The sequence below is a fragment of the Vulpes vulpes genome, chromosome 6, assembly GCF_048418805.1.
Source record: "Vulpes vulpes isolate BD-2025 chromosome 6, VulVul3, whole genome shotgun sequence".
NCBI lineage: Eukaryota > Metazoa > Chordata > Mammalia > Carnivora > Canidae > Vulpes > Vulpes vulpes.
The window spans coordinates 61,829,968-61,854,563 of NC_132785.1; the positions used below are offsets into that span (position 1 = coordinate 61,829,968).

At 38.0% G+C, this 24,596-nt stretch overlaps 2 protein-coding genes, 1 long non-coding RNA gene and 1 pseudogene across 3 annotated transcripts in view; 2 read left to right on the top strand and 2 right to left on the bottom strand.

Annotated features, from left to right (window-relative positions):
- Window positions 1–3,749, top strand: part of LOC112909596 (uncharacterized) — a 33,155-nt gene extending 29,406 nt beyond the window's left edge. Inside the window, exon 4 of the long non-coding RNA XR_003233132.2 lies at window positions 3,720–3,749. This is a non-coding gene — a long non-coding RNA (uncharacterized lncRNA). The remainder of the gene's footprint in view (window positions 1–3,719) is intronic.
- Window positions 3,750–4,740: 991 nt separating this feature from the next.
- Window positions 4,741–5,512, top strand: GCSAML (germinal center associated signaling and motility like). The gene is made up of 2 exons (XM_025985595.2): window positions 4,741–4,762; window positions 4,843–5,512. Exons 1-2 carry the CDS (start codon window positions 4,741–4,743, stop codon window positions 5,190–5,192), a joined length of 372 nt encoding a protein of 123 aa, XP_025841380.1. The 3' UTR covers window positions 5,193–5,512.
- A 4,324-nt stretch (window positions 5,513–9,836) lies between these two features.
- LOC112909615 (UMP-CMP kinase pseudogene) lies at window positions 9,837–11,071 on the bottom strand (annotated as a pseudogene).
- Window positions 11,072–23,375: 12,304 nt separating this feature from the next.
- LOC112909625 (olfactory receptor 2G3-like) lies at window positions 23,376–24,313 on the bottom strand. Its single transcript, XM_025985602.2, is given in 2 exon segments — window positions 23,376–23,725; window positions 23,728–24,313. Coding segments are annotated over 2 exon segments (936 nt in total).
- Window positions 24,314–24,596: the final 283 nt, after the last annotated feature.

The following is a 24,596-nucleotide window of genomic DNA, read 5'->3' on the forward strand; positions in this document are numbered from 1 at the left end:
TTCAATGTGCCATTCAAAGCCATTGTTTCCTTGTTCATTTCCTGCTTATATGCTCTATCCTTGCTGTGAGTGGGGTGTGAAAATCTCCTCTTATTATTATCAATTTATTTCTTTATGTTTATTATTAACTGTTTTGTGGATTTGGGAGCTCCTATGCTGGGTGCATTAATATTTATAATTGTTAGATCTTCTTGTTGGATTGTCCCCTTTACATTATATAGTGTCTTTCTTTTTCTCTTTTTAAAGCATCTTAAAGTCTATTTTGTGCAATGAGCGTATTGCTATCCAGCTTTCTTTTGATATCCATTACATGATGAATGATGAATGATGAATGTTTCTCCATCCCCTCTTCCAATCTTCAGGTGGCTTTAGGTCTAAACTGAGTATCCTATAGGCAGCATATAGATGGGTTTTGGGTTTTTTAAAAAGCCTTTTGGCCACCCTTTGTCTTTTGATTGGGACATTTAGTTCATTTACATTCAAGATAATTATTGAAAGAAATAGATCATTGCTATTTTATTACTTATTTTGTGGTTGTTTCTGAATATTTATTTGATCCATTCTTCTCTCCTGGTTTGCTGGTTTTCTTTGGTGTTACATTTAAATTTCTTTCTCCTTATTCTTTGCATTTCTTTACAGTGGTTTTTGATTTTTGGTTAACATCAAGTTTATATAAAACATCTTCTGCATACAGGAGTCATATTAAGTTGAAGATCATTTAAGTTTGAATATTCTTTATTTCTCTCCTCTCCACATTTTACATATATGGTGTTATATTTTCATCTAGTTTATACAGCTGAGGCCAGAGTAAACACAAAAATCTTTAGAAGGTGATGGAGAGGAACAGGAGAAATAGTGCCAAAATAATGCATCAGGAATAAAATTTGAACAGCCATTGCTGGTTTTATGTCTATGGTTGAAAAAGGAGGAAGCCATGATCCAAAGAATGAGGGCAGCTTCTAAAAGTGAAAAGAAGGGAAAATGTAGCTCCCCTAGATTCTGCAGAAAGGTGTTCAGCCTTATCAATTCCTTGATTTTAGCCCTATGAGGCTAATTTTGTTAATTTTGATCTCCAGTATTTTAAGATAGTTAACACATATTGTTTTAAGCCATCACATTGTGATAATTGGTTATAGCAGCAATAGGACACTTAAAAAACCCTGAAACACTGATTCTATTTTATGTGGGTTGCCATTACTGAGATCAACTTCTAGGCAGCCACTCCAATTAATGATTGGAAGTGCTTTTAAATCTGTGAGTGCAATATTAAGTCCATATCTGGTAAGTGCACTGATATGAAGACATTCATTCAGTACTATAGAATATATATGCTTCCCTTCATAATCTAGAACTTACAGAGTTCATTCAATAAAAGCACCATGATGCTAAATTAACACTTTTGTTAGCTCAATTTTGTGTTTTATTAGGGAATACTTTTCTGTTACAATCTACCTTCAAGAGCATGGTGGGTCTGATTTTCATTTCGAGCCTGAATATATTGAAGTGCCATTGGTAAGGCATAGTCTTTGGGTTTTCTGTGCAAGATAACTCCTTCAGGGTTTTCAAAGTAGGACGAGTTTCATTATTCAGGAACAAAAGGAGTGCCTCATCTGACAAAATGTTTGTTGGCAGTTGGGATTCAGGGTAATCATAGTCATCATAAATTTTCTCTAATATTTTCATTCTGATTTTAACAAAATGTATATATTTTTCTATAATCAATCCCCTAACATTCAACCATAAATCTACTCTAAATATTAATTCAACTGGTCTTTAATATAGTCATGGGATGTTCCAAGTTTTTGAACTGAGACTAAGTATGTTTGTTACTAAGAATTTTAACAACTTTAGCACCAATAGTGACAATTGTTTCACCCAGTAGTCTAATTTTCTCATGCTCTTTATATGGATAATTGGCTTTTCAAATTATATTTAATGCTGTGATTGAATTTATTCAAGCTATGCAATTCCTCAGTTTATATATAATTCCCTCCATTCATATATAATCCCCTCAGTTCATATATAATTATATTATTATATATGAATGATTTATAAATAAGTAAATAAATAAAATCCCATACATGAAATGAGTGCATTGAAGATGACTTCAATTTATGAAAAACAATGAGCTATGAAAAGTTATTAACATATTGTAGTTTTGAAGAATCTGTTAAATTTACTTAGTATAAACTAGTATTTTGCTAAGGGTCACTATCAAACTTATTAAGTTGTAAATTTCAGAATTACTTAATATTCCTCTTATAAATTGGAATTTTTGCCATATTTAGTGTTCTTTGACCTCCTTCATTCTAGTTTGTTAATTAAAAAAATACTAGTTGTGGGGAGCAGGAAGATGGCCATGGAGTAAGAGGGATCCTAGGCTTGTCTCATTCCACGAACATGACTAGATAACAAGCAAATTATCCTAAATACCCTAGAAATAGACCTGAAGACTGACTGAACAAACTCAACAACTTAAGGGAAAGAAGAGACCACATTGAATAATGTAGAAAGTGCAGATATGTGGTTTAGGGGAGAAATGGATCATGGGTACCATGGAAGGGAGGAAGCCATGGATACAGAGAAGGGAGACAGAGGAGCACACAGAGGAACACACAAGTAGAATGCTTTCCCAATGTCATTGGCTAGAAAAATGGGAGGACTTGAATTATCATGAGTTCTTACAATCAGCAAGGCTTAAAGCTTGGAGTTGTAAAGGCCAGATCTCAGCTGGAATAGGGCCTGAAGGACATTGCACTGCTTTTGGAGAGAAGCAGTTGTAGTGTTGATTTGCATTTCTCTGATGATGGGTGATGCTGAGCATCTTTTCATGTGCCTGTTAGCCATCTGTATGTCTTCTGTGGAAAAATGTCTTTTCATGTCTTTTGTCCATTATTATTGGATTATTTCTTTTTTTGTTTTTTGAGTTTTATAAGTTCTTTATATATTTTAGATACTAACCCATTATCAAATATGTCATTTGGAAATATCTTCTACCATTTCATAGGTTTCCTTTTGGTTTTGTAACCTCTTTGACACTGCCCATAACAACTTCTTTCTAGAAATGTCCCTGAGGTAAGGGAAATAAAGACAGAAATAAGCTTAAAAATGGATATGAACAAATGAATAAATAATTCTCTAAAAAATACTAGTTGTGGATCTCAGATTAACAACAAAAATATAAATTACTTTAGCATTCATAGATGCAATTGACTTGAATCTATACATTGGTACCTAATTTAAAATAGTTCATCTTGTTGCTTCAGTATCCTTCTCTGTAATGATTTTTTATCTTTAAGAATTAAGATTCTCTATGATAGCTTTATAGAATTTATATCTTAAATTTCATATATAATTGTTCCTTCTTGAAACTTGCCCCACTTTATTGTTGTGGCATGTTTGTGAAGAAAATTTTATTACCCAATTCCAAAATCTACCTTTATTTAGCAAATTTACTTTAGGAAATTACAAAGAAGCATAGTATTACTGTTTCATCAACATATATTCACATATATTCTTTTACATATATTCACATATACTGACATATATTCTTTCCTGATATTGTCATTCAACTTGAGAACCTTAATAATAATGATATAATGTTACATGCTTAGATGGTGGACTTCTTTCCAGTTTTATCACTGTATTTTATCCTTTTAACTTTTTCCTCCAACTTGTGATAGTCAAATATCTTAGTTACTTTTTTTTTAATCCTTCAGGTAAAGGAGTTTCACCCACTTCTAATCAGGTAATAAAAAATATTAATTTGTGTGATAAATGTTAAACTACAGATGACTATTTAAGGGTAGCTGTCTTTCTTGTAATTTTTGAATAAGCCTATCAAAGTATTTTATGCTATAAATAATTTCCTTTATAGTTTTAATGCAGAAATAGAGAACATTAAAAAATAAAACAATATATTAACTGATTTAAGTGACTGGAAAATTCTTATTGTTGACCCAAATTCTACTGAAGTTTATTATTTTAATTTTCATTTTTTTACGGTTTTGCTGATGTACAATTTATTTATTTATTTATTTTTTGTTTAGATTTTTAAAATACATTTTCAAAACTACTATAATGAAAATAAAATGAAATAAATTTATACTTATAATTTGACCATCATAAAACATTAATTTTTTTCAGCTTTCTATGTTACCTTTAAACCCAGGAATTAGTGTTTATATTTACAAATATGGTGGAAATTGGGGATCTCTGGGGGGGGGTCAGTGGTTAAGTGCCTGCCTTTGGCCTGAGGCATGATTCTGGAGTCCCAGGATTGAGTCCTGTGTCGGGGTCCCTGCATGGAGCCTGTTTCTCCCTCTGCCTGTGTCTCTGCCTCCCTCTCTCTCTCTCTCTCTCTCTCTCTGTGTGTCTCCCATGAGTGAATAAATAAAATCTTTAAAAAATATGGTGGAAATTAATAGACATAAAATGTTTATTCCTTTTAATACTATATCACATTTTATTGATTTAATTACAATATAGTATCTTAATGCTTTCATTTTTCTTTCATAGTCTGTGCAGTTGAGAATATATTTAAGCTCAAAAATTTAATTTTACTTTGTCTTATGAAACCTGATGTTTTATATAGTTCAACTAATTACTTGAGGTGTGATTATTGCATATATTATGTCTGAATATGTGTGATTCAATGTATACAACTACAATTTTTAGATATTCAGAATGATAATAATATCCTTCTTTCTCTTTTGTTATTTGAAGTGAAACAAAAACATAATGAAAAATAGCTTGGAGCACAGTACATTTTGCTAAAATGAAGTCTATAAGATATTTCTGAAGCCCTTTTGAGAAAGTGCTTTGGATACCTGATGTGTTAAGATAACCATAAGACAAGAAGAAAGGAGGAGCAGTCACTAAACTCAAATTTGATTAATGGTCCTGGATCCTTGATTTATTATTGTTATTATTATTCTTGTGCTTGGCAGGAAAATGAGAATGGCAGTGGTTCTGAGGAACTGTGCTACTCTGTCATTAGTCACAGACCCTGTCGGAGGCCCTCCCTGAGCTCCAATGATGATGGATATGAGAATATTGACTCCACCACAAAGAGAGTGAGGACATATAGAGATGCACCAGAAACAGAATATGCCCTCATCAAGATGACTTGTGTCACTAGGCCTTCTTCCTGTAGCCTTGAGCATGATTATGAACTCGTGCTTCCCCGCTAGAAATCTCATGCTTCATCATCTTACACTAACAAAGATTAATGAATAGTGACCTCCAGGGGAGGGTTTCTGCATCTGTGAAACATGACAACTCTGTGGTTTGGGTTAAGCCATATAAATTGACCTAAAGGTATGGAGCATCCTACAGCTTTCTGTTTGTAAGTTTGGGGACATGGAGACAGTGGAAACTTCTTAGGACAATGGACATCCATAGATATATGACCTAATATCCAATTCCAGCACTGTTCTTCAAATTTCAAATGCCAAGAATTTCCACTCATAATTATCTATTTCACTTTTGAGGTGTAATTCTACTCAATAAACTTTTAAAATATAATACCAGTGATCAGACCCTGATTTTTGCTAACCTGATTTTTATTTAAATTTTGATTTTTTCATGTATTAGAAATTCTTTTCTGTAAACTGTGGTAAGAGTTCTAAGAATCAATAGGTTTTGACACTGACCTTTCTGAGAGGGGAAACTGAAAGTCATTAAAAAAGAAGAAATGCATCAAGTTTAGTTACCCACTGTCTTTTTCTTCAATGGTAAATCAGAGGATTCTGTTCAAAGATTATTTAAATAAAAAAACCTAAAAACCAAAAACCTAAACTAAACAAGCAAAAACAAAAGTAAACTTTGTGTATATAGCTTTGTTCACAACATACTACTGAATTTAATCTATGACTAGTTACCTCTGCTGGAGGACTTTGAAGAGTGTTTGATCTTAAAATTCAGGCATATTGGGAGTTTGGGGAAGATGGCAGAGTAGGAAAATCCTGAGGTCACCTTGCTCCACAAACACACTGCGATAACAGACACTTTAATGCATCTAACTCTGAAATGGACCTGGGGAAGAACAGATTTTCCATAGTTAATTATAGAGAAGAGGCCATATCAGAAAAGGTTGGAAGGGCAGGTATGTTGGGAAACAAATACTTGGCAGGATTAACCACAAACAGAAGGGTGAAACAAGCATGGTGAAACAAGAGGATTAGAGAGCCATACCAGACACCCTAGGCACAGGGAACCTGCACTAAGACCAGTCCCAATCATAATCTGGCTTTGATAATGTGTGGGGCTTAAATTTGTTTCTACAATTAATGGGCCTTAACTCCAGGTACTCTGACTGCTGACATGGCAACTACAAGCCCTGACAGGCCCAATAACAGCATAGGAACCTAATCATGCCCATGTGTCCACAACAAGCAAAGGGGACCATTGCAGCCAACTGGACTGAAAATAAACACAGATCAGGCACAAGAGTTGGGCACATGCAACCTACATGGTGAACACACCTGAAGTTCTTGGTCTGGGAAACAGGGTTGTTGTACTACAGGGCACCGTAAGACCTCTTTTTCACAAGGCCATAATTTTTAAGGTCTGGAACATATCTGGATTTCCTAATACATAGAAACAAACAGAGAATCAAATAAAATGAAGAAGCAGAAGAATATGTCTCAAATAAAAGAATAAGGCCAAGCCATAGCAAAAGAGCAAATGAAACAAATAACATATGACTGATAAATAATTCAAAGTAAAGGTTATAAAGATTCCTGCTGGACTTGAGGAAACTGAAAAATATTAGTGAAACCTTCAACAAGGATATAGGAAATATAAAAATGAACCAGAGATGAAGAATGCAAAAACTGAGATTAAAAAAAATACACCAAAGGGAATATTGATTAAACATGAGAGAAAGCAGAAGAGAAGATCAGTGATCTGGAAGACAGGATAATGGGAAGTAATAAAGCTGAACAGCAAATAGAAAAAAAAGAATAATAATAAAGCATAAGAATACATTAAGGGAACTAAGAGACATCATCAAACCTAATAACAGTGGCATTATAAGTATCCCAGAAAGGGATCTCTGAAGACAGATAAGTGGGGACAAAAAAATTTTTTGAAGAAATAATAGCTTAAGATTTCCCTAACCTGGAGAAGGAAACAGATATCCTCATCTAGGAGGCACAGAGAGCCTCCGACAAAATCAACCCAAGGAGGTCCACAGCAAGACACATAACAAATAAAATGGTAAAAAGTAGTGATCGAGAACTTTAAAAGCAGCAGAGAAATGTTTAAAAGACATACAAGGGAAAGTCCATAAGGTTATCAGCTGATCTTTCTTTTAAAGATTTTATTTATTTATTCATGAGACAGAGAGAGAGAGAGAGAGAGAAAAAAGCAGGCCCCAAGCATGGAGTCCAATGCGGGACGCTATTCTGGGTCTCCAAGATCAGGCCCTGGGCTGAAGGCGGGACTAAGCCACTGAGTCACCTGGGCTGCCCTATCAGCTGATCTTTTAACAAAAACTTACAGCAAAAAAAAAAAAAAGAGTGATATAGGTAGGTTCAAAGTCCTCAAAGGAAAAAAAAAAAAGAGAAGAAAAAAAGAAAAACTTGTATCCAAGAATGCCCAGCAAGGCCATTATTCAGAGTAGAAGGGGCATAAATTTCCCCAGACAACCAAAAGTTAAAGGACTTTATCACCACTAAACCAGCCTTACAAAAAACATTAATGTGGATTATTGAGTGGAAAGAAAAGGCCATAGTTAGGAATAAGACTAAAGGAAAACATTTATAAGGAAACATAAAAGGAAAACATTTAAAAGATAATGCAGACATATAAAAAAGTAGTAGATTAATCATTATAAAATCAGTATAGTGGTTAAAGCACAAAAGCAGTAAAACAAATTATAAATACAAAAATCAGTCAAGAGATGCACAAAATAAAGAATATGAACTATGAGATCATATTCATATAACATGGGGAGGGCAGTAAAAATTTAATGCTTTTAAAATTTGTTCAAACTTATGACCATCAACATAGTATAGACTTGTATATTCATAAGATGTTGTATGTGAACCTAATGGTAAACACAAATAAAAAAAATATAATGGATATATAAAACATTTAAAGGGAAGCATATCACTAAAGAAGGCCATCAAACCACAAGAGAAAAAGCAAGGCAAAAATAGAGAACAGAGAAGAATTAGCAAAACAACCACAAAACCAGAAATAAAATTTCAGTAAGTACATATCTGTTGATAATCACTTTGAATCTAGATGAACTAAATGTTCCAATCAAAAGACAGGGTATTTAGCAGAGACATGGACAAATATTTCTCCTGAGAAGACAACCAGATGGCCAACAGACACATGGAAAGATGAATGGATAAAGAAGATGTGGTCTATGTATACAATGGAATATTACTCAGCCATTAGAAATGACAAATACCCACCATTTGCTTCAACGTGGATGGAACTGGAGGGTATTATGCTGAGTGAAGTAAGTCAATTGGAGAAGGACAAACATTATATGGTCTCATTCATTTGGGGAATATAAAAAATAGTGGAAGGAAATAAAGGGGAAAGGAGAAAAATGAGTGGGAAATATCAGAAAGGGAGACAGAACATGAGAGACTCCTAACTCTGGGAAACGAACAAGGGGTGGTGGAAAGGAAGGTGGGTGGGGGGTGGGAGTGACTGGGTGATGGGCACTGAGGGGCCCACTTGATGGGATGAGCACTGGGTGTTATGCTATATGTTGGCAAATTGAACTCCAATAAAAAATCTAACTTAAAATAAAAAAAGAAAAAAAGAAAAGATGATCAACATCACTTGTCATCAGAGAAATGTAAATTAAAATGACTATGAGATATTACATCACATCTATAAGAATGGCTAACACACACACACACACACACACACACACACAGGAGGAAACAAGTGCTGGTGAGTATGTGGAGAAAAAGAAACTCATGAATTGTTGGTGGGAATGCACACTGTTGCAGCCACTGTGATAAACAGTATAGAGCTTCCTCAAATAATTAAAAATAGAATATCCTATGATCCAGTACTTCCACTACTGGGTATTTACCCAAAGAATATAAAAACACTAATTTGAAAAGATTCATATACCCTTATGTTTATTACACATTATTTAAAAGTGCCCATCAATAAATGAATAGGTAAAGATATATATGATATATATCTATAAATATATATAAATTAGAATATTATCCATAAAAAGTATTAAATCTTGCAATTTGCAATAACATGGATAGATCTAGAAATCATAATGCTTTGTGAAATAAGTTGGTCATCTTTTTTTTTTATAAGATATATTTATTATTTTTCTGACCAAAGTGCAATGATTTTTAAATCTCCTTAAACAAATAACTGAAAAAAAAAGGATTCAAGAAAATAAAACACAAATGGGAAATTAAACATTAGATGTTTTTTACTTCATACCAACCCTACATTTAGTCTAAAAAAACAAACAAAAACACTGAATGAAGTGTTACTAAAATGCTAACCAAATCATTTACCATAAACCTAATACATGCACTTCAAGGTTCCACTGCTAGGAATTTTGTTAAGATCAGTTTAATCATTAATAACACTATATAATAGAGCATAGGAACACATGTCATTAGATGTGATCCTTGCCTCTTACCCTCAGACTTATGTCAGAATAAAGCTGACAACTCTGCCAGGCTCTGAACCCCCAGTGACCCCAACCCAATCCCTGGAAGCAAAGAAGATGCCCTGTCACACAACTTTGTATAAGTTGTAATAAAGCAAAGCCTAAGTTTTCTTACTTTTCTGTAGGAAATGGTCAGTTATTTGATAAATACTAAAACACCTCTAGGAATTCTTTTTATGAGTTTGTTTACCAAACACATTTTGCAAGAACCGACTACACAAAAAGTTCCTTTGGAATTTGGTCCACAAATTCACTTAACAGGTTGGAAATTTAAAACCTGCAAGAAAACGAGGAAGTGGGGGAATCCCTAATCCTAACATGTTGTAATTATTAAAGGGATATACACACATACTAAAAAGTTCTGCTCACAGAAGGCACAAACTATAAAAGGGATATGCTTTTTGAGTAAAAACAAAGAACTAGCTGATATCCTTCTTTGTTTGGTGAGCAACCATAGCTAAGATAAAATTAGACCCGAATTCAGTCTCTACTCCTATAACCAAAAAAATCTAAGATAAAAAATTTAATTTGTCTTACTATATTCTTTCCAGCCATTACCTGAGATGTAATTATGAAAGATTAAAATTGCCTTAAAAAGGGGTTGTAATAGCAGCTATCAAAGCAATATTCAAGCATGATTTTGAGTTTCCTTTCAGGTTTAGAGTTAGCCTTCTTTGTCAAAAATCTTCACAACTTCATCAAAAACCTCGTCCACAGACTTAGAGGCATCTATTTTCTTGACTTTCCCCATTCCTTCATATAAGTCAATGATTGGCTTTGTTGATTGAAGATAGGTCTGAATTCTCTTTTCCAAGCTCTCTCTGTCATCGTCACTTCTCCCACTGCTCGTTCCCCTCAAGACATCGTTCAACACAGATCTCATCGTCACAGTCAGAACACGGAACAAAAGACACATCTGCCTCCCCATCCGTGGTCTTATTCCGACCTTGAAGGTTGTCTTGGTTTCCTGGAAACCCATCAATCAAGAATTTATTCTTCTGAGCATTGGCAGCCGTTGTCTGATCCATTTCCCTCTTTAACAAACTGGCACAATCTTTCCATCTTCAATGTACTTTTCAATGAGTCCCCCAGGCTGCGAAGCTGGGTTCTTCCTTTCATCACGAGGAAGTCCTCCTGCACAAAGGTGTGAGCAGCCGTACTTCTCCACGATGCGGGCGCCCTGGGTCCCCTGCCGGCGCCAGGACCGCCGAGGACGGACACGACCAGCGGTTTCACGAGGCGGCGAGGGCAGAGGAAAAGCGCCGGGCGGGTCAGCAGCGGGAAGCTAAGGCCCCGGACGCGCAGCAGCCTGCGGCCGCCGCGGCTCAGCGCACACCGCGTCTCCGCCCCGCGCCGCCGCCGAAGAGAGCTGACAGCGGCCCGGCCGGCGGCGGCGGCGCGGGGCGGGGCGGGGGCGAGGGGGCGGGGCGGGGGCGAGGGGGCGGGGCGGGGGCGAGGGGGCGGGGCGGGGGGCGGCCCCAGTGGGCGACCCCCGCCGCCCCGCCGCCGTGGCTGCCGAGGCGTCCGCCCTGAGTTGGTCACCTTATTTGGATGCTGAAAACAGCAGATAATCCCTTGCTAAATAGTAATATTAGACTGACAGAAATTTCTATCCTACAGGCTGCCTTTTCCCTCCGTTATTCCTAATGAACTAAACACCATTGAACACGTCTTAATTACTTCCTTGGGGTTCTTTGCCCCAGTGACCTCGGCCAAGTAAACATACTAAATATCGCTCTTTGTTACTTCCTTATATTCTCACTTTAGAGACAAAGCACAGTCTGCTCCTGTATGGGGTAGACTCATTTTCCCTTCGCTGGTATCTGCTCTTTGACCTCAGGTAAACAATATCAGTAACAAAGCCTTTATTTCTCTTCATGTGTGTGTACAGATCTTGCGACAAAAGGCTCCATGGAAAGTAAAGCAATCACTTATTTATGGCTGTTTCACAATAAATACATGATTGAATAAACTTTTCTGTTATTAATTAGGTTTAAGGGAAGCTAATATAATTGTTTTCCAGTATTTTGCCAGGTAGATATATATTAGTTAATTGAATGGATCATTGTACATAAATCCAAAACTATAAATCTGTTCACTCGGTGTCACGGAGGAAGTGCTAAATTGAAATAATGTTATTTGGATTTGATGTAAATATTTTAAATAATTCTGTCCTGTTCCAACTATGAATGTTATTATGTAGACAAAAAAGTGTCAAACAACGCATTTATAGTTTGATTAAAGTTTCAGAAAGTATAAACCAAGTTTTTAAAAAATATGAAGAAAGTAAAATATGGTTAGTGTTCATTGTGAGTATACTAGCATAATCTATTATTTTTATTTTATTTTATTTTAATATTTTTATTTTTTATTCATTGGAGACACACACACAGAGAAAGAGGCAGAGACACAGACAGAGGGAGAAACAGGCTCCCCACAAGGAGCCTGATGCAGGACGTTATCCCTGACCCGAGATCACGCCCTGAGCCAAAGGCAGATGCTCAACCCCTTAGTGACCACGTGTCCCCAACATAATCCATTTATTTTATTTTATTATTTATAATTTTTTTAATAAATAAATTTTTTATTCGTGTTCAATTTGCCAACAAACAAGATAACACCCACTGCTCATCCCGTCAAGTGGCCCCCTCAGTGCCCGCCACCCAGTCACACCCACCCCCCGCCCTCCTCCCTTTCCACCAACCCTAGTTCATTTCCCAGAGTTAGAGTCTTCCATGTTCTGATATTTCCCACTTATTTTTCCTCCTTTCCCCTTTATTCCCATTCACTATTATATATATTCCCCAAATAAATGAGAACATACACTGTTTGTCCTTCTCAGATTGACTTACTTCACTCAGCATAATACCCTCCAGTTCCATCCACGTTGAAGCAAATGGTGGGTATTTGTCGTTTCTAATGGCTGAGTAATATTCCATTGTATACATAGACCACAGCTTCTTGATCCATTCATCTGTCGATGGACACCGAGGCTCCTTCCACAGTTTGGCTATTGTGGACATTGCTGCTAGAAACATCGGGGTGCAGGTGTCCCGGTGTTTCATTGCATCTGAATCTTTGGGGTAAATCCCCAGCAGTGCAATTGCTGGGTCATAGGGCAGATCTATTTTTAACTCTTTGAGGAACCTCCTCACAGTTTTCCAGAGTGGCTGCACTAGTTCACATTCCCACCAACAGGGCAAGAGGGTTCCCCTTTCTCCCCATTGTCTCCAACATTTGTAGTTTCCTGTCTTGTTAATTTTCCTCATTCTCACTGGTGTGAGGTGGTATCTCCTTGTGGTTTTGATTTGTATTTCCCTGATGGCAAGTGATGCAGAGCATTTTCTCATGTGCATGTTGGCCATGTCTATGTCTTCCTCTGTGAGATTTCATGTCTTTTGCCCATTTCATGATTGGATTGTTTGTTTCTTTGGTGTTGAGTTTAATAAGTTCTTTATAGATCTTGGAAACTAGCCCTTTATCTGATATGTCATTTGCAAGTATCTTCTCCCATTCTGTAGGTTGTCTTTGAGTTTTGTGGACTGTAACCTTTGCAGTGCAAGAGCTTCTTATCTTGATGAAGTCCCAATAGTTCATTTTTGCTTTTGTTTCTCTTGCCTTCATGGATGTATCTTGCAAGAAGTTACTGTGGCTGAGTTCAAAAAGTGTGTTGCCTCTTTTCTCTTCTAGGATTTTGATGGACTCTTGTCTCACATTTAGATCTTTCATCCATTTTGAGTGTATCTTTGTGTCTGGTGCAAGAGAGTGGTCTAGTTTCATTCTTCTGCACATGGCTGTCCAATTTTCCCAGCAACATTTATTGAAGAGACTGTCTTTCTTCAAGTGGATAGTATTTCCTGCTTTGTCGAATATTAGTTGCCCATAAAGTTTAGGGTCCACTTCTGGATTCTCTATTCTGTTCCATTGATCTATGTGTCAGTTTTTGGGCCAGTACCACACTGTCTTGATGACCACAGCTTTGTAGTACAACCTGAAATATGGCATTGTGATGCCCCCAGCTATGGTTTTCTTTTTTAAAATTCCCCTGGCTATTCGGGGTCTTTTCTGATTCCACACAAATCTTAACATAATTTGTTCCAGCTCTTTGAAGAAAGTCCATGGTATTTTGATAGGGATTGCATGAAACGTGTACATTGCCCTGGGTAACATTGACATTTTCACAATATTAATTCTGTCAATCCATGAGCATGGAATGTTTTTCCATCTCTTTTATCTTTCTCAATTTCTTTCAGAAGTGTTCTATAGTTTGTAGGGTATAGATCCTTTACCTCTTTGGTTAGGTTTATTCCTAGGTATCTTATGCTTTTGGGTGCAATTGTGAATGGGATTGACTCCTTAATTTCTTTTTCTTCAGGCTCATTGTTAGTGTATAGAAATGACACGTACTTCTGGGCATTCATTTTATATCCTGCCACACTGCCAAATTGCTGTATGAGTTCTAGCAATCTTGGGGTGGAATCTTTTGGGTTTTCTATGTAGAGTATCATGTCATCTGTGAAGCAGGAGAGTTTGACTTCTTTGCCAATTTGAATGCCTTTAATGTCTTTTTGTTGTCTGATTGCTGAGGCGAGGACTTCCAGTACTATGTTGAACAGCAGTGGTGAGAGTGGACATCCCTGTGTTGTTCCTGATTTTAGGGGAAAGGCTCCCAGTGCTTCCCCATTGAGAATGATATTTGCTGTAGGCTTTTCGTAGATGGCTTTTAAGATGTTGAGGAATGTTTCCTCTATACCTACACTCTGAGGAGTTTTGATCAGGAATGGATGCTGTATTTTGTCAAATGCTTTCTCTGCGTCTATTGAGAGGATCATATGGTTCTTGGTTTTTCTCTTGCTGATATGATGAATCACATTGATTGTTTTATGAGTGTTGAACCAGCCTTGCATCCCGGGGATAAATCCTACTTGGTCATGGTGAATAATTTTCTTAATGTACTGTTGGATCCTATTGGCTAGTATCTTGTTGAGAATTTTTGCATCCATGTTCTTCAGGGATATAGGTCTATAATTCTCCTTTTTGGTGGGGTCTTTGTCTGGTTTTGGAATTAAGGTGATGCTGGCCTCGTAGAATGAGTTTGGAAATACTCCATCTCTTTCTATGTTTCTGAACAGCTTTAGTAGAATAGGTATGGTTTCTTCTTTAAATAATTGATAGAATTCCCATCTGGCCCTGGACTTTTGTGTCTTGGGAGGTTTTTGATGACTGCTTCAATTTCCTCCGTGGTTATTGGCCTGTTCAGATTTTCTATTTCTTCCAGTTCTAGTCTTGGTAGTTTGTGGTTTTCAAAAAATGCGTCCATTTCTTATACATTGCCTAAGTTATTGGCGTATAAGCTGCTCATAATATGTTTTTTAAATCGTTTGTATTTCCTTGGTGTTGGTAGTGATCTCTCCTTTCTCATTCATGATTTTATTAATTTGAGTCTTCTCTCTTCCTTTTAATAAGGCTGGCTAATGGTCTATCTAGCTTACTAATTCTTTCAAGGAACTAATTCCTGCTTTTGTTGATCTGTTCCACTGTTCTCCTGGTCTCAATTTCATTGGGTTCTGCTCGAATCTTTATTAACCCTCTTCTTCTGTTGGGAGTAGGATCTATTTGTTGTTTTTTTCGCTAGCTCCTTTAGGTGTAAGGTTAGCTTTTGTATTTGAGTTCTTTCCAGTTTTTCGATGGCTGCTTGTATTCCTATGTATTTCCCCCTTACGACTGCTTTTGCCCTATCCCAAAGATTTTGAACGGTTGTATCTTCATTCTCATTAGTTTCCATGAATCTTTTTAATTCTTCCTTAATTTCCTGGTTGACCCTTTCATCTTTTAGCAGGATGGTCCTTAACCTCCACGTGTTTGAGGTCCTTCCAAACTTCTTGTTGTGATTGAGTTCTAATTTCAAGGCATTATGTTCTGAGAATATACAGGGGATGATCCCAATCTTTTGGTATCCATTAAGACCTGATTTGTGGGGATCCCTGGGTGGCGCAGCGGTTTGGCGCCTGCCTTTGGCCCAGGGCGCGATCCTGGAGACCCGGGACCGAATCCCACGGTAGGCTCCCGGTGCATGGAGCCTGCTTCTCCCTCTGCCTATGTCTCTGCCTCTCTCTCTCTCTCTGTGTGTGACTATCATAAATAAATAAAAAATTTAAAAAAAAAGACCTGATTTGTGGCTCAGTATGTGGTCTATTCTGGAGAAAGTTCCATGTGCACTTGAGAAGAATGTGTATTCAGTTGAGTTTGGATGTAAAGTTCTGTAGATATCTGTGAAATCCATCTGGTCCAGTGTATCATTTAAAGCTCTTGTTTCTTGGAGTTTTTGTGCTTAGAAGACCTATCAAGTGTAGAAAACGCTAGATTGAAGTCATCAAGTATAAGTCTATTATTTTCTAAGTATGTCTTAATTTTGGTTATTAATTGATTGATATATTTGGAAGCTCCCGTATTCGGGGCATATATATTGAGGATTTTTTAAAATTTTTATTTATTTATGATAGTCACAGAGAGACAGAGAGAGAGGCAGAGACATAGGCAGAGGGAGAAACAGGCTCCATGCACCGGGAGCCTGACGTGGGATTCCATCCCGGGTCTCCAGGATCGCGCCCTGGGCCAAAGGCAAGCGCCAAACCACTGCGCCACCCAGCGATCTCAATATTGAGGATTTTTAAGTCCTCTTGTTGGATAGATCTTTTAAGTATGATATAGTGTCCCTCTTAATCTCTCACTACAGTCTTTGGGGTAAATTTTAGTTTATCTGATATAAGGATGGTTACCCCTGCTTTCTATTGAGGACCATTTGAATGGTAAATGGTTCTCCAACCTTTTATTTTCAGGCTGTAGGTGTCCTTATGTCTAAAATGAGTCTCCTGTAGACATAAAATAGATGGGTCCTGCTTTTTTATCCAGTCTGACACCCTGCCCCTTTTGATGGGGTCATTAAGCCCATTCACGTTCAGAGTTACTATTGACAGATATGAGTTTAGTGTCATCATGATACCTATTCAGTCCCTGTTTTTGTGGATTGTTCCATTGGACTTCTTCTTATAGGGTAATTTTAAGAGTCCCCCTTAAAATTTCTTGCAGAGCTGGTTTGGAGGTCACATATTCTTTCAGTTCCTGCCTGTCTTGGAAGCTCTTTATCTCTCCTTCCATTCTGAATGAGAGCCTTGCTGGATAAAGTATTCTTGGTTGCATGTTTTCTTATTTATCCTTGTAGTTGTTGTCTGTCTGTAATATTATGTTTGGATTTTTTTTCTGTTTAGTGTTTTGCGTGTGAAAATGTATTATACATTTTGTTGTGGTTACCATGGGGTTCATATATAACATCATAAGAATATAAGTCTGTATTTAAAAAAGAATACGTCTATATTAAGATGATAGTCAGATGCCTTGGTGGCTCAGCGGTTGAGCATCTGCCTTTGGATCAGGGCATGATCCCACAGTCCCAGGACTGAGTCCTGCATCAGGCTTCCTGCATGGAGTCTGCTTCTCCTTCTTCCTCTGCCTTTGCCTCTCTCTATTTCTCATGAGTAAATAAATAAAATCATTTAAAAAAAACATTATGTTCATTTAAATTCTCACACATTTTAATAACTTTTTTCCTACACCTTCTATGTTTTATGTATGTGTTGTCATATTTTGCACCATTTTATTCATACATGTTTTACTTCTAATTGTGGCCTTTTCTTGTCTACTTAAAAAAAGCCCAGGGCACCTGTGTGGCTCAGTTGGTGAAGCTTCGCTAGACTCTTGATTTCAACTCAGATCATGAGCTCAAGATCTCCAGATTGAGCCCCATTTTGGGCTCAACACTCAGTGGGAAATCTGCTTGAGATTCTTTCTCCTGCCCCTCCCTCACCTTTCAATCTCTAAATCTAAATAAATAGATAAATCTTTTAAAAATGAAAAGTCCCTTTAAAATTTCTTCTAAAGTCAGTATAGTGGTGATGAACCATTTTAACTTTTTTTTATCCTTGAAAATGCATTTATTTTTCAGTTCTGAAAGATAATATTGTTAGGTAGAATATTTTAGTTCTAGTTGTTTGTTGTTGTTTTCCAGTACTATGCATATATATTGCCACTCCTTTCAGGATTGCTAAGTTTTTGCTGAAAAATTGATTCAAATTCCTATGGGGTTTCCCTTGTACATATTGGCTTGTTGTGGTTTTGTTTCTGTTTTTGTTTTTTGTCTTTTATAATTATTTTCCTCTTTTTTATTTTATTTATTTTTTGATTTTTTTACATATTTTTTTACATATTTTTTTACATATTTTTTTAATTGGAGTTCAATTTGTCAACATGTAGCATAACACCCAGTGCTCATTCCATCAAGTGCCCCACTCAGTGCCCATCACCCAGTCACCCTCACCCCCTGCCCACCTCCCTTTACACCACCCCTTGTTCGTTTCCGAGAGTTAGGAGTCTCTCATGTTCTGTCTCCCTTTCTGATATTTCCCACTCATTTTCCCCCTGTTCCCCTTTATTCCCTTTCACTATTTTTTATATTCCCCAAATGAATGAGACCATATAATGTTTGTCCTTCTCCTATTGACTTATTTCCTCTTTAATGTTTAACATTTTAAATGTGTTTCATGGTAGGGGCATCTGGGAGGCTCAGTGGTTGAGCATCTGTCTTTGGCTCAGGCCATGATCCCAGGGTTCTGGAATAGAATCCTGCATCAGGATCCCTGCATGGAGCCTATTTCTCCCTCTGCCTATATCTCCATCTCTTTCTGTGTATCTCTCTCAAATAAATAAATAACATCTTAAATAAATAAATAATAAATAAATATTTGTCATGGTGTGGCTGTCTTTGCGTTCATCTTCTTTGGAACACTCTGTGGTTCTTGGACTGGATAGTTATTTCATTCCCTAAGTTAGAGAAAATTCTAGCTATTATTTCTTCAAATAAGTTTTCTGCCTCTTTCTCTCTTTTCTTTTTATGAAACTCTCATAATATAAATGTTTATTCACTTGATGTTTTCAAAGAGATCCTTTAAGCTATCCTCACTTTTAAAATTTATTTTTCTTTCTGCTGTTCATTTTGGGTGTTTTCCATTACCCTATCTTCCAGTTCAAGAATCTCTTCTGCCTCTGCTAATCTACTCTTGATTCCTTTCAGTGTATTTTTCTCTTCTATTATATTCTCCAACTCTGATTGACTGTTTATTATTTTCTATTTCTTTTTTGAAGTTCTCTCACTCTTCTCTTTAGTCTAATGAGCATATTTATGATCATTACTTTTATTTTTTATTTTTTTAATAATAAGTTTTTTTATTGGTGTTCAATTTGCCAATATACAGAATAATACCCAGTGCTCATCCCATCAAGTGCCCCCCTCAGTGCCCGTCACCCATTCACCCCTACCCTCAGCCCTCCTCCCCTTCCACCACCCCTAGTTCATTTCCCAGAGTTAGGAGTCTTCATGTTCTGTCTCCCTTTCTGATATTTCCAACCCATTTCTTCTCCTTTCCCTTCTATTCCCTTTCACTATTATTTATATTCCCCAAATGAATGAAACCATATAATGTTTGTCCTTCTCTGATTGGCTTATTTCACTCAGCATAATACCCTCCAGTTCCATCCACATTGAAGCAAATGGTAAAGCTGATCATTACTTTTAATTTTTTATCAGATATGTTTATTTTTGTTATATTTATTATTTTATGAATGTTTTTGTTGTGTTTTTTTTTTTTTGAGAGCATATTCCTCTGTATCTGGATTTGCTTAATTTTCTGTGTTTCTATGAATTAGGTTTAACAGCTACTTCTCCTAAACTTGTAGGAATAATCTTAGGTGTAGTCATCCCTTGTTTAGGTTGTGTGTAGTAACAGGCTGAATGGCTGGAATTATGGGTTATATGTTCTATGAGGGTCTCATGGCACTCCATTCTAGGTATGCCCTGGAAGAACAGAGAGCTGAAGTGGACATGGGCAAGACATTCCCAGTATTCCCTGTGCATAGTGTCCTTGCAGAACAGCTGAAGTTAAAGTGGATGCATGCTGGGCATTGTCAGGGCTCTCTACACAGACAGAAGCCTGTCAGGACAGTTGAAGCTGATGTGAGTGCAAGCCAAGTTATCCCAGTGTGCTCAGCACAAGGGCCACCTTGGCAGCATAGCTGCAGCTGAGGCATACATGGGCCAGTGTTTCCTGAATGCTCCACGAGTGGGGCACCCTGGCAAGGGAGTTGGAAGTAAAAAAGGAATGAGCCAGGAAGTCTCAAAGTGCTCTGCACTAGAGATGCCTTTTTATATCATCTAGAGCAAACTGGTGAAGGCTCAGAATGTTCCATGGTACTTTCTACTTATCGCTTTGGCAAGATAATTAGAACTGTAGTGAGTGCTGACCAGACATATCCAGGTGTGTGCCATATGGAGCTACCTTAGTGAGAGTCAGCTGAGGGTGGTGTGGATTAGGGGCATACCTCACTTAAGGTGGTTGACCAGCTAGGACACACAAACCCTGCTCTCATTCACACTATCAAAACCATGGAACAATGTATACCATGGTGCTTGCCAGCCCCTCAAACCCTGAATGTGTTCCCACAGTTCACTTATCACTTGGCAGAGTTTTAGGGCTAGCTCTTTTATATTATAGTGGTTTTTTATTTGTTTATTTGACTCTGAATACTTGGTTACATTTCAAATTTATTTCCAATCATTTAGGTGGGTCAATGGGAAACAAAAGTGTCTTTAGCTTTGGCGTCTGCTGCTTCTCCCAAATGTCAAGGACTGACATTTAACGCCATTATTGCCATTCAGCTTACAGAAGAGTCACTTCCTTGCTTCCCCAGCCCTCAGACCAACCCATTCAGCAAGGACTTCCACACCATGCTGATGATAATCCGTATTATGCAGGAGGATCCAGACCTTATCCCTCTGGCAGAGCAAAGGCAGGCCTCTTGCATGGCCACTGCATCCACGGGGGCCTGGGAGAGGCCTTTCCTGGCTCAATTCTTCCTTCTATCCCCTCTTCCCTCAAGATACCACCTAGTGGGATCCCTGGGTGGCGCAGCGGTTTGGCGCCTGCCTTTGGCCCAGGGCACGATCCTGGAGACCTAGGATCGAATCCCACATCAGGCTCCCGGTGCATGGAGCCTGCTTCTCCCTCTGCCTATGTCTCTGCCTCTCTCTCTCTCTGTGACTATCATAAATAAATAAAAAATTAAAAAAAAAAAAGATACCACCTAGTGTTCCTTGGCCAGGTGCATATCTTGGGATTAGGGGGACCCTCTCATGGTTTGCCTGGTGGTACAGGTAGCAGGGTGGGGTTACAGGGTGCATCTTCTCTTACTAAGCTGAAGGAGGCATTGAGGTAAGTCAGGTCGGGATCCCCTCAGATAAAGTACTCCTTTCTGCTGCTGTTGTCTTCATCCTGGGGGGAGTGGTCATCCTGATGGGCCAAATCTGCACTTTAGGCAAACTCTGTGCCCTTTGCCTCCATGGTGTGATATGTGCCTTTGTGCCAGTACAAGCAGTGTAGTATGATGAAGAGGAGGCAGATCTGGAGAAGGTATAGAGCCAAGATAATGCCTCTGATGATGGTAATGTCCCACCCCACAAGGTGACGAACATGCCAGGGGTGGGCTGGTGGCAGGGCTATGACATGCTATTGGGGCCACTCATCACCAACAGGTGTGGGGCACAGGTAGGCCAGAGATGAGAGGACAGCAGAGTGGTGGTGAGGGTCGCACCTGCCTGTCCTGATGCTCACCATATATATATGAATATATATGAATATTCAGCATATATATATGAATATTCACTATATATATATATATATATATATATTTCTTTAAGCTCTGGCTTCTTGTCTTGGTTAGTGTGCCAAGGCATCTGGCCTGGTATGGGTTAGTGGCCTGGGAATTACTGAGGCAGAAGCCTCCCTATAAAACCTGGACCCTGTTTCCCTCTGTGATCATAGTGGAAGGGTAACATAAACCCTTACTACTTTCTTTGCCTGGGGGGAGAATTCCAGCAGCTCATCTACTATAGGCAGAGTTTAAGGCCTGGGTCAGTTATATTCCAGCTTCTGTTTTAAATCACAACTTTTGTGTGCCTCAGAACATCCAGAGCTGGTGTGAAATAGGGACCCAGGGGTCCCTGAGGCAACAGGAAGGTTAGGGAGCCCAGAGACTGCTCTGTCTGCACTATTAGAGTGAACAGGGACCATACACCATGGCGTTTGCCAGCCCCTCTGATCTGAGAGGTTTCCAGCATTTCTCCCGGCATCTCTCAGGGTTCTAAGGCTAATTCCTCTATATCTAGTTGTGCAGAAAAAGCACCACAGGGCACATACATCTCCTCACATTCTCTCACTATCCATCCCCAGTGCAATTTTCAGCATCAGGGCTGAGGGCTCCCTTTGTCACTGTGTCTTTATCTCTTGTCATTCTTTTTTATATAATAAATTTATTTTTTATTGGTGTTCAGTTTGCCAACATACAGAATAACACCCAGTGCTCATCCTGTCAAGTGCCCCCCTCAGTGCCTGTCACCCATTCACCCCCACCCCCCGCCCTCCTCTCCTTCCACCACCCCTAGTTCATTTCCCAGAGTTAGGAGTCTTTATGTTCTGTCTCCCTTTCTGATATTTCCTACCCATTTCTTCTCCTTTCCCTTCTATTCCCCTTCACTATTATTTATATTCCCCAAAACAAACAATCCAATAATGAAATGGGCAAAAGACATGAACAGAAATCTTGTCATTCTTTATGAGGTTTTTCTTGTTGAAGAAGAGCTGTTCAGTTAGCTCTTGGTTCTTTTTAGGAGGATTTGCTCTATCAATTGATATAGATTTGGTGTGTCTATGAAGGATGTTAGTTTAGGGTCTTTCTACCTTATCATCTAACATCAGGCATTTTCCCAATAGAGACTTCTGTTTTTCAGTCACACTCTAGATAAAAATAAATATATACAGTTAAAAATCTCAGTATTCACATTTAACCAAGAAAATATCAGTAAAATGAGTGGGTGTGAGAACTGCCAATTTTTTTTGATGCAAACCATGTCAAGAACAACATCATCTAGTGAGAAGGCACAGCTATTTGTTTCTGAAATAAAATCTAGCTTGCAACTGTGAGGGAGGGACAGGTAGCATCTTTTGGGGTAAAACAAAAAAAAAAACATGCTTAGTATATTTTGTTTTTCCTACCCTTTCTTGATAGTTAATTTTAAATGAGAATATGGAAAAGAACAATTAATATGGTATCCTACAGTTCAATAAATTGAAAGTATTAAAATATGTTTTTCTGCCTTTGTAGGGGAAGTACATTTTCCAACATGAAGCCTTAATGAAGAGACATTATAAAGTAAATTTAAGGTGTTTGAACACTAAATAACTCATCAAAATGGAAACAACAACAAAAAAGAATTTGTAACATAGAAAATTGGTAAATATTTAATTACTTACATTTATTGAATCCCTGAGAATAAGTGTCAGAAATAAAATATAGACTTTCTGGTGAGGATTACAATGTATACCCACACACAAATCTCTTCTCCATTGTTCAAGCTCTGAATTTAAGAAACCATATATGTTTTGTTTAGTTAGACATAAGAGGAAAATATCCCTTGTTAGATTAAGTAAACACAAACTTGTGTGGTGTGAAATTGAGAAATGTGGTAATGTGGTTTGGCTTAATAGAAGCTGGGTTACCACATGTCTTGCAAACACTTCCTTGTACATCATGTTCATAGGGAGCACAATTTTTTTGACAGGAGTGTTTTCACAGCCACTTTCACATCCCTGTTCCTTAAAGTGTAGATAATAGGATTTAAGGTTGGAGTCACCATGGTATAGAAGAGGGAGATAAATTTGCCTTGGTCCTGAGTATAGCTGTTCCTTGGTTGCAGGTACATGTAGATTATGGTGCCATAGAAAATGATCACCACTGTAAGGTGGGAGGAGCAGGTGCTGAAGGCTTTGTGCCTTGCCTCCACTGACTTTATCTTCAGCACAGCTTGACTAATAAAGCCATAGGAGATAAGAATGAGTGCTGGGGGGATTAGGAGAAACAGGACACTAACCACAAAAAGCACCAATAGTTGACAGTGGTGTCCACACAAGCCAACTTGAAGAGAGCTGGCACTTCACAAATAAAATGATCGAGTCTGTGGTTGCCACATAGAGGCAATTGCAAGGTAATAGTAGCATGGATCAGGGAATTGGCCAAACCACTAAACCAGGAGATGGATGCCAGCTGTTGACATAGCCTTGGGTTCATGATAGCCACATAGTGAAGGGGCTTGCAGATGGCAACATAGCGATCCAAAGCCATTACAGCCAGGAGGATACACTCAGTGGAGCCCAGTGCTAGCGAAATATAGAGTTGTACTACACAACCACCATAAGTGATAGTCTTCTCTGGACCTCTCAGGTTAACTAGCATCTGAGGTGCAAGGCTAGTAGTGAAGCAGAGGTCCAGCAGGGAGAGGTTGCTGAGGAAGAAGTACATAGGGGTGTGGAGGAGGGGATCTAGGTATGAGATAATGATGATGGTGAGGTTCCCCACAAGAGTCAGGAGGTAGAAAAAAAGGACAAATACAAAGAGTGCAGCTTCCAGGTGAGGGTGGCCTGAGAAGCCTAGAAGGATGAAACCCATCAAGGAGCTCACATTGGCCTTTTCCATTTCTACAGAGGGAACTGCTTCTGCTAAGAGGGAAATGAGAACAGGTACATTTGAAAAAAATTATTCTAGATTCACAATGTACAAATAGAAGGGCTGATAGAAACTAACTTGTGCAACTTATTATTTTTTTTACCCTCATTAGCTTGCTGATTCAGAACATCAAGTCCAATGACTCGTCAAAATTTTTGAGTGTTTTCAACGTTGGGGTTATTTGCACACATATCAAAAAACATGAGCTCACTTCTAATGAAATTAATTGTCTCTCAAAATAAGGAAGCAAGTA